Source organism: Salmo salar, chromosome ssa13, assembly GCF_905237065.1.
Source record: "Salmo salar chromosome ssa13, Ssal_v3.1, whole genome shotgun sequence".
In the NCBI taxonomy this organism is placed as follows: domain Eukaryota; kingdom Metazoa; phylum Chordata; class Actinopteri; order Salmoniformes; family Salmonidae; genus Salmo; species Salmo salar.
The window spans coordinates 103,532,811-103,547,361 of record NC_059454.1 but is presented as its reverse complement, the minus strand read 5'-3'; the positions used below and the strand labels follow the sequence as shown (position 1 = coordinate 103,547,361).

At 45.7% G+C, this 14,551-nt stretch overlaps 1 protein-coding gene across 2 annotated transcripts in view; it reads right to left on the bottom strand.

The window, feature by feature from the left end:
- The window catches only part of dym (dymeclin), a 211,929-nt gene that overhangs the window by 122,116 nt on the left and 75,262 nt on the right, over nucleotides 1–14,551 (bottom strand). For both annotated transcript variants that reach the window (XM_045692575.1, XM_045692576.1), the window contains exons 9-11: nucleotides 10,173–10,361; nucleotides 8,367–8,545; nucleotides 5,730–5,855 (exon numbers count right to left, since the gene is read on the bottom strand). In XM_045692575.1, coding sequence (XP_045548531.1) covers nucleotides 5,730–5,855; nucleotides 8,367–8,545; nucleotides 10,173–10,361 — 494 coding nt within the window. The remainder of the gene's footprint in view (nucleotides 1–5,729; nucleotides 5,856–8,366; nucleotides 8,546–10,172; nucleotides 10,362–14,551) is intronic.

Genomic DNA, 14,551 nt, shown 5'->3' with positions numbered 1-14,551 from the left:
CTTATTTCTGTAGACATACAGTTGAAGTCAGAAGTTTACATACACCTTAGCCATATACATTTAAACTCAGTTTTTCACAATTCCTGACATTTAATCCTAGTAAAAATTCCCTGTCTTAGGTCAGTTAAGATCACCACTTTATTTTAAGAATGTGAAATGTCAGAATAATAGTAGAGAGAATGATTTATTTCAGCTTTTATTTCTTTCATCACATTCCCAGTGGGTCAGAAGTTTACATACACTCAATTAGTATTTGGTAGCATTTCCTTTAAATTGTTTAACTTGGGTCAAGCGTTTCAGGTAGCCTTCCACAAGCTTCCCACAATAAGTTGGGTGAATTTTGGCCCATTCCTCCTGACAGAACCGGTGTAATTGAGTCAGGTTTGTAGGTCTCCTTGCTCGCACACACTTTTTCAGTTCTCCCCACAAATGTTCTATTGGATTGAGGTCAGGGCTTTGTGATGGCCACTCCAATACCTTGACTTTGTGGCCTTAAGCCATTTTCCCACAACTTTGGAAGTATTCTTGCGGTCATTGTCAATTTGGAAGACCCATTTGCGACCAAGCTTCAACTTCCTGACTGATGTCTTGAGATGTTGCTTCAATATATCCACATAATTGTGGATATAATGATTCCATCTATTTTGTGAAGTGCACCAGTCCCTCCTGCAGCAAATCACCCCCCAAAATGAGGCTGTTATCCCCGTGCTTCACGGTTGGGATGGTGTTTTTTGGCTTGCAAGCCTCCCCCTTTTTCCTCCAAACATAACGATGGTCATTATGGACAAACAGTTCTATTTTTGTTTCATCAGACCAGAGGACATTTCTCCAAAAAGTACGATCTTTGTCCCCATGTGCAAACCGTAGTCTGGCTTTTTTAAGGCGGTTTTGGAGCAGTGGCTTCTTCCTTGCTGAGCAGCCTTTCAGGTTATGTCGATATAGGACTCGTTTGACTGTGGATATAGATACTTTTGTACCTGTTTCCTCCATGGTCCCATGGTGTTTATACTTGCACACTATTGTTTGTACAGATGAGCGAGGTACCTTCAGGCTTTTGGAAATTGCTCCCAAGGATGAACCAGACTTTTGGAGGCCTACAATTTTATTTCTGAGGTCTTGGCTGATTTCTTTTGATTTTCCCATGATGTCAAGCAAAGAGGCACTGAGTTTGAAGGTTGGCTTTGAAATACATCCACAGGTACACCTCCAATTACCTCAAATGTTGTCAATTAGCCTATCAGAAGCTTCTAAAGCCATGATATCATTTTCTGGAATTTTCCAAGCTGTTTAAAGGCACAGTCAACTTAGTGTATGTAAATTGTGATACAGCGAAATAATCTGTCTGTAAACAATTGTTGGAAAAATTACTTGTCATGCACAAAGTAGATGTCCTAACCGACTTGCCAAAACTATAGTTTGTTAACAAGACATTTGTGGAGTGGTTGAAAAACAAGTTTTAATGACTCCAACCTAAGTGTATGTACATTTCCGACTTCAAATGTATATGGATGATTTAAAGGTTATTGATTATAGACCTGATTAAGTTGGGGTTTCTTATCTCCTCATTCTGCTGCTGCCTCAGCCACATTGTTCTGAACACCAATATGCTGGTTAACTTTGCATTTATACACATAGCAACACGGTCTAGGAAAAGGCGCCAATTCAACAGCGCACTGATCTTTCAGAACCGCGGACAGCGACTGCTATCAAACACGGGAGAATCTACGTGTTAAAAAATAATATTATTTTTTATTTAGTGTTGCACCATTGTCCTTAACCATGTACAATTTCAGTAGCACGTCTTAGTGATGGACTGTACCATCCCCACGGCCTCCACAATGGATTAGTCCACTCAGACAGGCGTGAATCAGACAGCTGTCTTGTACAGCATGAAATATTTATACATTTTTTGCTACTGCACGACTAAAGAAATCTCTGTCGACCACAGCCTAATCGACAAAACAATCGACCAGTTGACTAAATGTCCTGGGCAGGAATAAAGGAATATATTTCCTGAAGATGACAATAGCTAGATACATTTTGATAGCAACTGTAAATAAAGAGAGGAAGAAAGAGGGGGAGGGAATTCAGATTCAACTGGTGTACAGTAGCCTTCTGACCTCAGGGAATACAGATTAAACAGTAGCCTTCTGACCTCAGGGAATACAGATTAAACTGGTGTACAGTAGCCTTCTGACCTCAGGGAATACAGATTAAACAGTAGCCTTCTGACCTCAGGGAATACAGATTAAACTGGTGTACAGTAGCCTTCTGACCTCAGGGAATACAGATTAAACAGTAGCCTTCTGACCTCAGGGAATACAGATTAAACTGGTGTACAGTAGCCTTCTGACCTCAGGGAATACAGATTAAACAGTAGCCTTCTGACCTCAGGGAATACAGATTAAACTGGTGTACAGTAGCCTTCTGACCTCAGGGAATACAGATTAAACAGTAGCCTTCTGACCTCAGGGAATACAGATTAAACTGGTGTACAGTAGCCTTCTGACCTCAGGGAATACAGATTAAACAGTAGCCTTCTGACCTCAGGGAATACAGATTAAACTGGTGTACAGTAGCCTTCTGAGCTCAGGGAATACAGATTAAACAGTAGCCTTCTGACCTCAGGGAATACAGATTAAACTGGTGTACAGTAGCCTTCTGACCTCAGGGAATACAGATTAAACAGTAGCCTTCTGACCTCAGGGAATACAATCACCACACACTGGGATCAAAATGATGACCCCTCATTGGTCAGTCAGTAGACCTAGTATTGCAGAGGCTCATTGCTCTCTCAGGGATGTGACAAAGAACATCTGGAAAATAAGGATATTAGTTTCAGGGGAAGGTTATTGATGTAATCTTGTAGAAAAGTAGAAATTCCTCATTAATCAGGAAAAATGGCATCTCTGGATGGATAGAGGGGAGAGTAGAGAGAGCTGGCTGGCTGGCTGGCTGGCTGGCTGGGTGTGTGTGTGTGTGTGTGTGTGTGTGTGTGTGTGTGTGTGTGTGTGTGTGTGTGTGCGTGCGTGCGTGCGTGCGTGCGTGCGTGCGTGCGTGCGTGCGTTCGTTCGTTCGTTCGTTCCCTGGCCCAGAACAGGCTCTGGTAAGCAAGTCAGTCAACAGCATTACAGTCATCTCACTCTGTGGATGGATAGAGGGGAGAGTAGAGAGAGAGGAGACCAAGGCAGAGCTGTGTCCTGTCCGGCCCAGCCTCTGGTCAGTCAGTCAGTCACTACACAGCCTCACCTCTCTCTGGATGGATAGAGGGGAGAGTAGAGAGAGAGGAGACCAAGGCAGAGCTGTGTCCTGTCCGGCCCAGCCTCTGGTCAGTCAGTCAGTCACTACACAGCCTCACCTCTCTCTGGATGGATAGAGGGGAGAGTAGAGAGAGAGGAGACCAAGGCAGAGCTGTGTCCTGTCCGGCCCAACCTCTGGTCAGTCAGTCAGTCACTACACAGCCTCACCTCTCTCTGGATGGATAGAGGGGAGAGTAGAGAGAGAGGAGACCAAGGCAGAGCTGTGTCCTGTCCGGCCCAGCCTCTGGTCAGTCAGTCAGTCACTACACAGCCTCACCTCTCTCTGGATGGATAGAGGGGAGAGTAGAGAGAGAGGAGACCAAGGCAGAGCTGTGTCCTGTCCGGCCCAGCCTCTGGTCAGTCAGTCAGTCACTACACAGCCTCACCTCTCTCTGGATGGATAGAGGGGAGAGTAGAGAGAGAGGAGACCAAGGCAGAGCTGTGTCCTGTCCGGCCCAGCCTCTGGTCAGTCAGTCAGTCACTACACAGCCTCACCTCTCTCTGGATGGATAGAGGGGAGAGTAGAGAGAGAGGAGACCAAGGCAGAGCTGTGTCCTGTCCGGCCCAGCCTCTGGTCAGTCAGTCAGTCACTACACAGCCTCACCTCTCTCTGGATGGATAGAGGGGAGAGTAGAGAGAGAGGAGACCAAGGCAGAGCTGTGTCCTGTCCGGCCCAGCCTCTGGTCAGTCAGTCAGTCACTACACAGCCTCACCTCTCTCTGGATGGATAGAGGGGAGAGTAGAGAGAGAGGAGACCAAGGCAGAGCTGTGTCCTGTCCGGCCCAGCCTCTGGTCAGTCAGTCAGTCACTACACAGCCTCACCTCTCTCTGGATGGATAGAGGGGAGAGTAGAGAGAGAGGAGACCAAGGCAGAGCTGTGTCCTGTCCGGCCCAGCCTCTGGTCAGTCAGTCAGTCACTACACAGCCTCACCTCTCTCTGGATGGATAGAGGGGAGAGTAGAGAGAGAGGAGACCAAGGCAGAGCTGTGTCCTGTCCGGCCCAGCCTCTGGTCAGTCAGTCAGTCACTACACAGCCTCACCTCTCTCTGGATGGATAGAGGGGAGAGTAGAGAGGAGACCAAGGCAGAGCTGTGTCCTGTCCGGCCCAGCCTCTGGTCAGTCAGTCAGTCACTACACAGCCTCACCTCTCTCTGGATGGATAGAGGGGAGAGTAGAGAGAGAGGAGACCAAGGCAGAGCTGTGTCCTGTCCGGCCCAGCCTCTGGTCAGTCAGTCAGTCACTACACAGCCTCACCTCTCTCTGGATGGATAGAGGGGAGAGTAGAGAGAGAGGAGACCAAGGCAGAGCTGTGTCCTGTCCGGCCCAGCCTCTGGTCAGTCAGTCAGTCACTACACAGCCTCACCTCTCTCTGGATGGATAGAGGGGAGACTTCTAATCTCAGGCTGAACAAACAGCCCCATGACACCAATAACACTAAAGCACCGCCACATAGATTGTTCTTTGTTGAAAAACTTCTGTCCGAACATTGAAAGATGTCTGACTTTGGTTGCCATTTAACCTAGTGGAAATTACATGTCAACGTCAAAGAGACCAATGTGAAATGGATTTTCATCTAAAACATATCGAGACTTAGAGGTCTGCTGGCAGCCACAGCTTCATGATTTCCTGCTGGGGGGGAGGGGGGCGCGAGAGAGAGCGAGAGAGACCCAAATGGCATCCTATCCCCATAGGGTTCTGGTACAAGGTAGTACACTACATAGAGAATAGGGTGCCATTTGGGACATAAGGAGAGAGACATATTCATATGCAGCCCAGGCAATGGACTGAAACTCCATAGGATAGAGAGAGAGAGAGAGAGAGAGAGAGAGAGAGAGAGAGAGAGAGAGAGAGAGAAGAGAGAGAGAGAGAGAGAGAGAGATTCATATGCAGCCCAGGCAATGGACTGCGGCTAGGGAGAGAGGGAATATATGAGAGAGATGGCTTTAAAATGTCAAAAATGATTCACAGAACTGAAGGTAACGACAGAGTGGAATGAGTCAATCACCGTGAGCTAAATGGTTTAACGGTTTTCTGTTCAAATACTCTGAATTCATTGACAAGCTGACCAATAATGAAGACTGAAATAGACAGAGGAGGAGGATGGGGAGCATTTCCAAATTACGGATAGTGACCATCAACGTACCATTCTTATCAGAAATGACAGGGTTGAGAAATCATTTTCAGAAATTACAGATCAGAAATCATAATACTGTTCTTATCTGAAATGGAACAGGTCCTGACGTTTGAGAAATCATCCTTCAGAGAAATGTCTGCCAAGTCTATAATCCGAATTTACTGAGAGGGAATTCATGTTGTTTGAGGTACTGTGTTTGTTTCAAATCCCGATCCCTACCCCGTTTCTGTTGAAGGTGTCGTCCTCAGTGAGGATGAGGAGGATGATGAGGGTTAGAGTGAGGGGTCAGTACTCACCACCTCGTGTATGGATCTGTTGAAGGTGTCGTCCTCAGTGAGGATGAGGAGGATGATGAGGGCCATGTAGACGTGATGAGAGTTCCTGTCTTCCACATGGTACAGGATCTCTAGGATGGGCACCACCTAAGGGAAGATAATTAGAGAATGAACATGTGTGTTGGGTACTAATATTGGTTTCATTTCATTTAGACAATTTATTCAACAATGATAATCCACTCAGAAATGCCACCGTTTTCCTTCCTGGTCTCCTGCATGTGTTCCTGCGGTGTGGGGCGGGACAGAGAGGGGGCGGTACAGAACAGAGAGGGGGCGGGACAGAGAGGGGCGGGACAGAAAGAGGGGGCGGGACAGGAAGGGGCGGGACAGGAAGGGGCGGGACAGGAAGGGGGCGGGACAGGAAGTGGCGGGCGGGACAGAACAGAGAGGGGGCGGGACAGAACAGAGAGGGGGCGGGACAGAACAGAGAGGGGGCGGGACAGAAAGGGGGTGGGACAGAAAGGGGGTGGGACAGAAAGGGGGTGGGACAGAAAGGGGGTGGTGTGGGGTGAGACAGAGGGGGTGCTGTGGGGTGGGGGCAGGAAGTGTGGCGGCCACCAGACCTCAACCAGAAGGCAAGCCCTGACACGCACCCAACATCCAACACACTGCATCCCAGACTAAAGAGACACTGGGAAACAGAGAGTGTTGTTCCACAGGGGAGCTGTGTGTGTTCCAGCATGGTTTCACTGTGTGTGGGAGTGATCCTCCTCCCCAACACATTTAAAACCTGCTGAGAAGTGACGTCACAGCACACCCCGCAGGACCAGCTGTCCATTGTGTGCCAACATGTCAGCTGGGAACAATGAGAAACTAAGACAAAGCGGATGACTAAGATGACTAAAGCCTTGTTCACATTGGAAGTTTGAAGTGACTAAAATAAAATAAAAATTGCATATCCGATTCAAATCTGTTATTTTTCTTAGTCTGAACAGCACATGGAATTGGATATTTGAAGACACATTTCAAACCACCCTGGCTGCAGCATACCACCCTGCATCCCACTGCTGGCAACTCTGAAGCTAAACAAGGTTGGTCCTGGTCAGCAGCATACCACCCTGCATCCCACTGCTGGCAACTCTGAAGCTAAACAAGGTTGGTCCTGGTCAGCAGCATACCACCCTGCATCCCACTGCTGGCAACTCTGAAGCTAAACAAGGTTGGTCCTGGTCAGCAGCATACCACCCTGCATCCCACTGCTGGCAACTCTGAAGCTAAACAAGGTTGGTCCTGGTCAGCAGCATACCACCCTGCATCCCACTGCTGGCAACTCTGAAGCTAAACAAGGTTGGTCCTGGTCAGCAGCATACCACCCTGCATCCCACTGCTGGCAACTCTGAAGCTAAACAAGGTTGGTCCTGGTCAGCAGCATACCACCCTGCATCCCACTGCTGGCAACTCTGAAGCTAAACAAGGTTGGTCCTGGTCAGCAGCATACCACCCTGCATCCCACTGCTGGCAACTCTGAAGCTAAACAAGGTTGGTCCTAGTTGGTCCCTGGATGGGAGACCAGATGCTGCTGGAAGTGGTGTTGAAGGACCAGTAGGAAGCACTCTTTCCTCTGGTCTAAAAAACAATATATCCCAGTGCCCCAGGGCAGTGATTGGGGACATTGCCTTGTGTAGGGTGGCATCTTTCAGATGGGACGTTAAACGAATGGGACTCTCTGTGGTCACTAAAGATCCCATGCCACTTATCGTAAGAGTAGGGGTGTTAACTCCGGTGTCCTGGATAAATTCCTGATCTGTCCCTCATACCATCATGGTCACCTAATCATCCCCAGCTTCCAAATGGCTCATTCATCCTCCTTCCTCTCCCCTGTAACTATTCCCCAGGTTGTTGATGTAAATGAGAATGAGTTCTCAGTCAACTTACCTGGTAAAATAAGGGACTTATATCTTTTTTCCTTCTACAAATCTGATTCCTGGTCAAGCGACTGGTGTCTGAACGGTCATTGGAAACACGTATCTTCCTCTATAATTTTCACTACTAAACATAGAAACGCGCCATTTTCCTACATGCTGATGTTGGGGTGGTGCTGGATGATCAACACTTTGAAATGTCCCTTTAATTGTTGACAAACAAATGAGTGAATGTGCTAGAAAGCTAAACAGCTACCTAGTTAGCTGACTGCTGTGGCTAGCTAGCTGACTGCTGTGGTAGTGGGGCGGCAAGTAGCCTAGTGGTTAGAGCGTTGGACTAGTAACCGAAAGGTTGCCAGATCAAATCCCCGAGCTGACAAGGATAGAAATCTGTCGTTCTGCCCCTGAACAAGGCAGTTAACCCACTGTTCCCCTGAACAAGGCAGTTAACCCACTGTTCCCCTGAACAAGGCAGTTAACCCACTGTTCCCCAGTAGGCCGTCATTGAAAATAAGAATTTGTTCTTAACTGACTTGCCTAGTTAAATAAAGGTAAAATATATATTTTTTAAATTTAACCAATGAGAATTGCCAGACCTCAACCAGAAGGCAAACGTATCTTCCTCTATCATTTTAACTACAAAACATTTCTCATGTGGTGATGTTGGGGTGGTGCTGGAGACAATGAATAGGTCGGTAGGTGAACCATTCTTCCCTTTATTTTTCCTTTAACTTACCAGGTTCTCCATGTCTGTGCGTGACAGCATGTAGTTCCTCATATTGGTGTTCTGATGCAGCAGCGTGTAGAGTAACAGCGTAGCCTGGTCAGACCTCTGTTGCTCACACAGAGCTGTGTACAGGCTGTTGAAGTTAATCTGGAACGTATGGTGCTGCTCTGTAGGGATGGATGACGTGTCTAAAGGAGGTCAAAACGCTTGTTAGATACTACTGCCATGTTGAAACACAAGCATTTCTCTACACTTGTTAGATACTACTGCCATGTTGAAACACAAGCATTTCTCTACACTTGTTAGATACTACTGCCATGTTGAAACACAAGCATTTCTCTACACTTGTTAGATACTACTGCCATGTTGAAACACAAGCATTTCTCTACACTTGTTAGATACTACTGCCATGTTGAAACACAAGCATTTCTCTACACTTGTTAGATACTACTGCCATGTTGAAACACAAGCATTTCTCTACACTTGTTAGATACTACTGCCATGTTGAAACAAGCATTTCTCTACACTTGTTAGATACTACTGCCATGTTGAAACAAGCATTTCTCTACACTTGTTAGATACTACTGCCATGTTGAAACACAAGCATTTCTCTACACTTGTTAGATACTACTGCCATGTTGGAGCTAGGAACACAAGCATTTCTCTACACCCGCAATAACATCTGATAAATATGTGTATGTGACCAATAACATTTGATTTGATATTAAAGCCATTTAGCAGACACTCCTATCAAAGGGTAAATTACAATGAGACACACATTCACCAATAGTTCCCTTTAAGTCTGCTTCTATTGGTATAATATATCATACGGTATGTAAACATATACATTTAGCAGACACTCTTATCCAGAGCGACTTACAGTTAGTGCATTCATCTTAAGATAGCTAGGTGGGACAAGCACATTTCACAGTAATAGTAAGTACATTTTTCCTCAATAAATTAGCTACCAGCAAAGGTCAGAGCTCGCGAGACCCTGGTCTCAGTTGGGATCCCTGATTAAATAAAAGTGGTTAAATAAAAAACAGTAAGGGAGAAACAGTGCGAGTGTTAATTCCCAAAATAGCTTATTTACCTCACTATTTACTGTACTTGACTATACTGTACAGTAGTCAAGCATTTTGCTATAGACATGTTGTTCTGATAATGAACAATAAAATGATATATTTTCAATAGATAAAACCAAATGCCTTAGCATTTAGACAGGTAGTGATAAGGGGAAAAATCGATACAGTTACATATCTCAATATTATTTTGGACGACATTATATACTTTGACTCAAAGTAACCCCCCCCAAACAAATAACGTTTGGTAGTATTTGCTAGCAATAGCAGGCTATACCTGCCACAAAAACTCCAGTATTTTTCGACCTATAACTTGTTGTCCCATCTTCTTCTTAAATATTGAGTCAACATGTTTTCAGCACTTATTTCCATGACTGATCAAAACTAGTTTTCTCGTGCTCCTGGGAACATCAATTTGCTATAAAATAGCAAGTATCAGATCACAATACATATCATATCAGCACCTAAGTATCAAATCAAATGATATGTCACGTACACAGTTTACATCTAAATGGACAGCTAACTGCTTGTGTGCTAGCTCCCTCAACATCACAGAACAATAACCAATATTCATAATAAAGAGTTTCATTAAAAACAACAACGTAACATGACAATATGGTATTGTGAGGTCCCCTGGAGATTCCCGGCCCCACAGTGTGTGTTTTTGAAGCAGGTGACAGCCTGTCTGTAAGGGGGGTGTGTGTGGGCATAAGTTGTGTGTGTAGGGCAGTACCTTGTGTGTTTTTGAAGCAGGTGACAGCCTGTCTGTAGGGGTTTGGGCAGTCGTTTGGTCCATCTGTCAGATTGGCTAGCACCAGGAGTAATAACAGGCTCTGATTGGATAAGGGAAGCGGGTTCTGTTCCTGCTCCAATCCTGGTTTACTGCTGGCTCCGCCCAGTGTGAACACACTCCACAACCCACCTGGAGGAAACGCATAGGTAGAGAATATTAATATTGGTAACACTTTCTATGAACACCCTCTTCCTAATGTCTTACAAGCTCATTTATAACACCTTATAAGCAATGTGAAATACATGACATAGGCGCTAGTAACTGCTCATAAATTACAATATAAAAAAAAGTTTAAATTCTTATTTTTTCTTTATGAAAATGGGACAAAAGTATATACATAAGGCCTGGTCTGGACAGAGAGGACTGTAAGGACAGGATTTCATACTCAACAAAAATAGAAATGCAACATGCAACAATTTCAAAGATTTTACTGAGTTACAGTTCATATAAGGAAATCAGTCAATTGAAATATATTCATTGGGCCCTAATCTATGGATTTCACATGACTGGGCAGGGGCGCAGCCATGGGTGGGCCTGGGAAGGCATAGGCCCACCCACTTGAAAGCCAGGTCCAGCCAATCAGAATGAGTTTTTCCCCCACAAAAAGGCTTTATTACAGGCAGAAATACTCCTCAACTAAAGACATCTGTGGAATTGTGTTGTGTGACAACTGCACATTTTAGAGTGGCTTTTTATTTTTCCCAGCACATGGTGAAACGTATAATGAACATGCTGTTTAATCAGTATCTTGATATTCCACACCTGTCAGGTCGAAGGATTATCTCGGCAAAGGAGAAATGCTCACTAACAGGAATGTAAAAACATTTGCTAAAATATGAGTGAAATAAGCTTTTTGCATGTATGGAATATTTCTGGGATCTTTTATTTCAGCTCATGAAACATGGGACCAACACTTTACATGTTGCGTTTATATTTTTGTTCAGTATAGATGTTGCTATTTTAAACTATTACTATGTTGTTCAGAAAATCATCATATTGTATTCTCTCTCAGAACGGTGCATTCTGGTTCGGCTAAACCTTACACTGTCTTGTTGTTTCTTCTCAGATTGTATCAGATCTGTCTCAAAGTGAAAAGAATTTGTCTCCATCTAGAGGTGAGAGACAGAACAGACAATAGTTTCCCAGCATGACCGATTGTGAAAGAAGAGCAGTCAATGTCAGTTATCAGCTCTGCTGTGGTCAATACAACGACCATGTTAAACCCACTGGTTATCAGCTCTGCTGTGGTCAATACAACGACCATGTTAAACCCACTGGTTATCAGCTCTGCTGTGATCAATACCCCATCCATGTTAAACCCACTGGTTATCAGCTCTGCTGTGATCAATACCCCATCCATGTTAAACCCACTGGTTATCAGCTCTGCTGTGGTCAATACCACGACCATGTTAAACCCACTGGTTATCAGCTCTGCTGTGGTCAATACCCCATCCATGTTAAACCCACTGGTTATCAGCTCTGCTGTGATCAATACCCCATCCATGTTAAACCCACTGGTTATCAGCTCTGCTGTGATCAATACAACGACCATGTTAAACCCACTGGTTATCAGCTCTGCTGTGGTCAATACCCCATCCATGTTAAACCCACTGGTTATCAGCTCTGCTGTGGTCAATACAACGACCATGTTAAACCCACTGGTTATCAGCTCTGCTGTGGTCAATACCACGACCATGTTAAACCCACTGGTTATCAGCTCTGCTGTGGTCAATACCCCATCCATGTTAAACCCACTGGTTATCAGCTCTGCTGTGGTCAATACCCCATCCATGTTAAACCCACTGGTTATCAGCTCTGCTGTGGTCAATACCACGACCATGTTAAACCCACTGGTTATCAGCTCTGCTGTGATCAATACCCCATCCATGTTAAACCCACTGGTTATCAGCTCTGCTGTGGTCAATACAACGACCATGTTAAACCCACTGGTTATCAGCTCTGCTGTGATCAATACCCCATCCATGTTAAACCCACTGGTTATCAGCTCTGCTGTGATCAATACCCCATCCATGTTAAACCCACTGGTTATCAGCTCTGCTGTGGTCAATACCCCATCCATGTTAAACACACTGGTTATCAGCTCTGCTGTGATCAATACCCCATCCATGTTAAACCCACTGGTTATCAGCTCTGCTGTGGTCAATACAACGACCATGTTAAACCCACTGGTTATCAGCTCTGCTGTGATCAATACCCCATCCATGTTAAACCCACTGGTTACCAGCTCTGCTGTGGTCAATACCCCATCCATGTTAAACCCACTGGTTATGAGCTCTGCTGTGGTCAATACCCCATCCATGTTAAACCCACTGGTTATCAGCTCTGCTGTGGTCAATACCACGGCCATGTTAAACCCACTGGTTATCAGCTCTGCTGTGGTCAATACCCCATCCATGTTAAACACACTGGTTATCAGCTCTGCTGTGGTCAATACAACGACCATGTTAAACCCACTGGTTATCAGCTCTGCTGTGGTCAATACCCCATCCATGTTAAACACACTGGTTATCAGCTCTGCTGTGGTCAATACCCCATCCATGTTAAACCCACTGGTTATCAGCTCTGCTGTGATCAATACCCCATCCATGTTAAACCCACTGGCTATCAGCTCTGCTGTGATCAATACCCCATCCATGTTAAACCCACTGGTTATCAGCTCTGCTGTGGTCAATACCCCATCCATGTTAAACCCACTGGTTATCAGCTCTGCTGTGGTCAATACCACGACCATGTCCTTCTTCTATCTAATCGGTTAATGTTTTAGCCAATGTGCTTGGACAAAGATCTAAGGCACAGCCGTTTTTATTTTATTTTAATGAAAGATGGACAAATTGACTGGGGACCAGTGTGTCCTTGTACACAACTTTGTTTGACTCCGTCAGAACAGCAGAGCCATGGTCACTTCCCCTCTCTGGCCCCTCTGTCTCTGTCCGGTCCGTCCCAGTCCTCCCTCTGGGTCATTGGTGTGTTAGTGCCGCCTTAGCTCCAGCTAGGACTTCTTTCTCCCTCCCTTTCTCCTCTCCTCCCCTCCTCCCTCTCTCCTCTCCTCTCCTCCCGCTCTCCTCTCCTCCCGCTCTCCTCTCCTCCCGCTCTCCTCTCCTCCCGCTCTCCCTCCCTTCTCTCCTCCCTCTCTCCTCTCTCCTCTCCTCCCCTCCTCCCTCCCTTCTCTCCTCCCTCTCTCCTCTCCTCCCTCTCTCCTCTCCTGCCTCTCTCCTCTCCTCCCTCTTCCTCTCCTCCCTCTCTCCTCTCCTCCCTCTCTCCTCTCCTCCCTCTCTCCTCTCCTCCCTCTCTCCTCTCCTCCCTCTGCCTTTCCCTCTTTTTTCGTCTCTTTCCCCCTCACGCTCTCCCAGCCCCCAGTCTGTGGCTAGCCCAGGGCCAGAGGATGTGAGCGGAGCATTTCTCTCTGGTACCGCTCAGCCACAAGCTCCGGGCATGCTCTGGCCAGCATTTTTCATTTCCTTCATCACTGTTCTTTGGATTAGGCATATTCTGTAGTATTTATTTAGCCTACCCCACCACTAATGCGCAGAGATGTTGATACGAGTCGACAAAGAAATAGGTCACAGCCTGTGTAATTGATGGCATGATAACCAATGGAGCAGCACCAGAGACTTTTAGATTTCTTTACAGGCTATTGTCAAAAAGAGTTCATAACAGTGCTAACTAAAGTTGTCTATCAAGTGTAAAATCTGAGCGCAACAGAGCCAGTTACAACTGAAGTATCCGATCATCAATAGATTAGTAGTGCTGAGCATTTAACCGACATTTCGGTTATTTTTCAGGTTTTTAAAACACTAATTGACCGAAGTCGGTTCAATTATTTAAATTCCATTTTGTTCTTTTTTTTTCTCTTCTGTGAGCTCGATGTAAAGTTTCTGTAAAGATAAATCAGATCAAGCCTGAACTGTGCGATGTAGTAGGGAGTATTCGTTTCCAACAGGCCAATATTCTAAATAGTTTAGCTCAGAAAATGTGGTAATTAACTACAATGACCATAATCCATTGCAGGCCCACATAAACTCGTCCGGTCTGTGCGGAGCAGGCACGGAGACTGCACGGTAAAGCAATGCACGAGTTGAAAATACTGAAGGTGTGCGGTACTCAGAACGCACCTCACCTCAGCCACCCCCAAAGCAACGTTGCTCCATTGACAATGCATGACTTCCGCCGGAACACAAAGAGTTTGATGCATTTGGTGGATATGAGGCGTGAGAGAAGAGAACGCGCGATCAAGAGGGATAGAAAAGCAGTTGCTCCGTGAGCCTGAAAACACATGATCTAAGTGATTGATAGTTGGC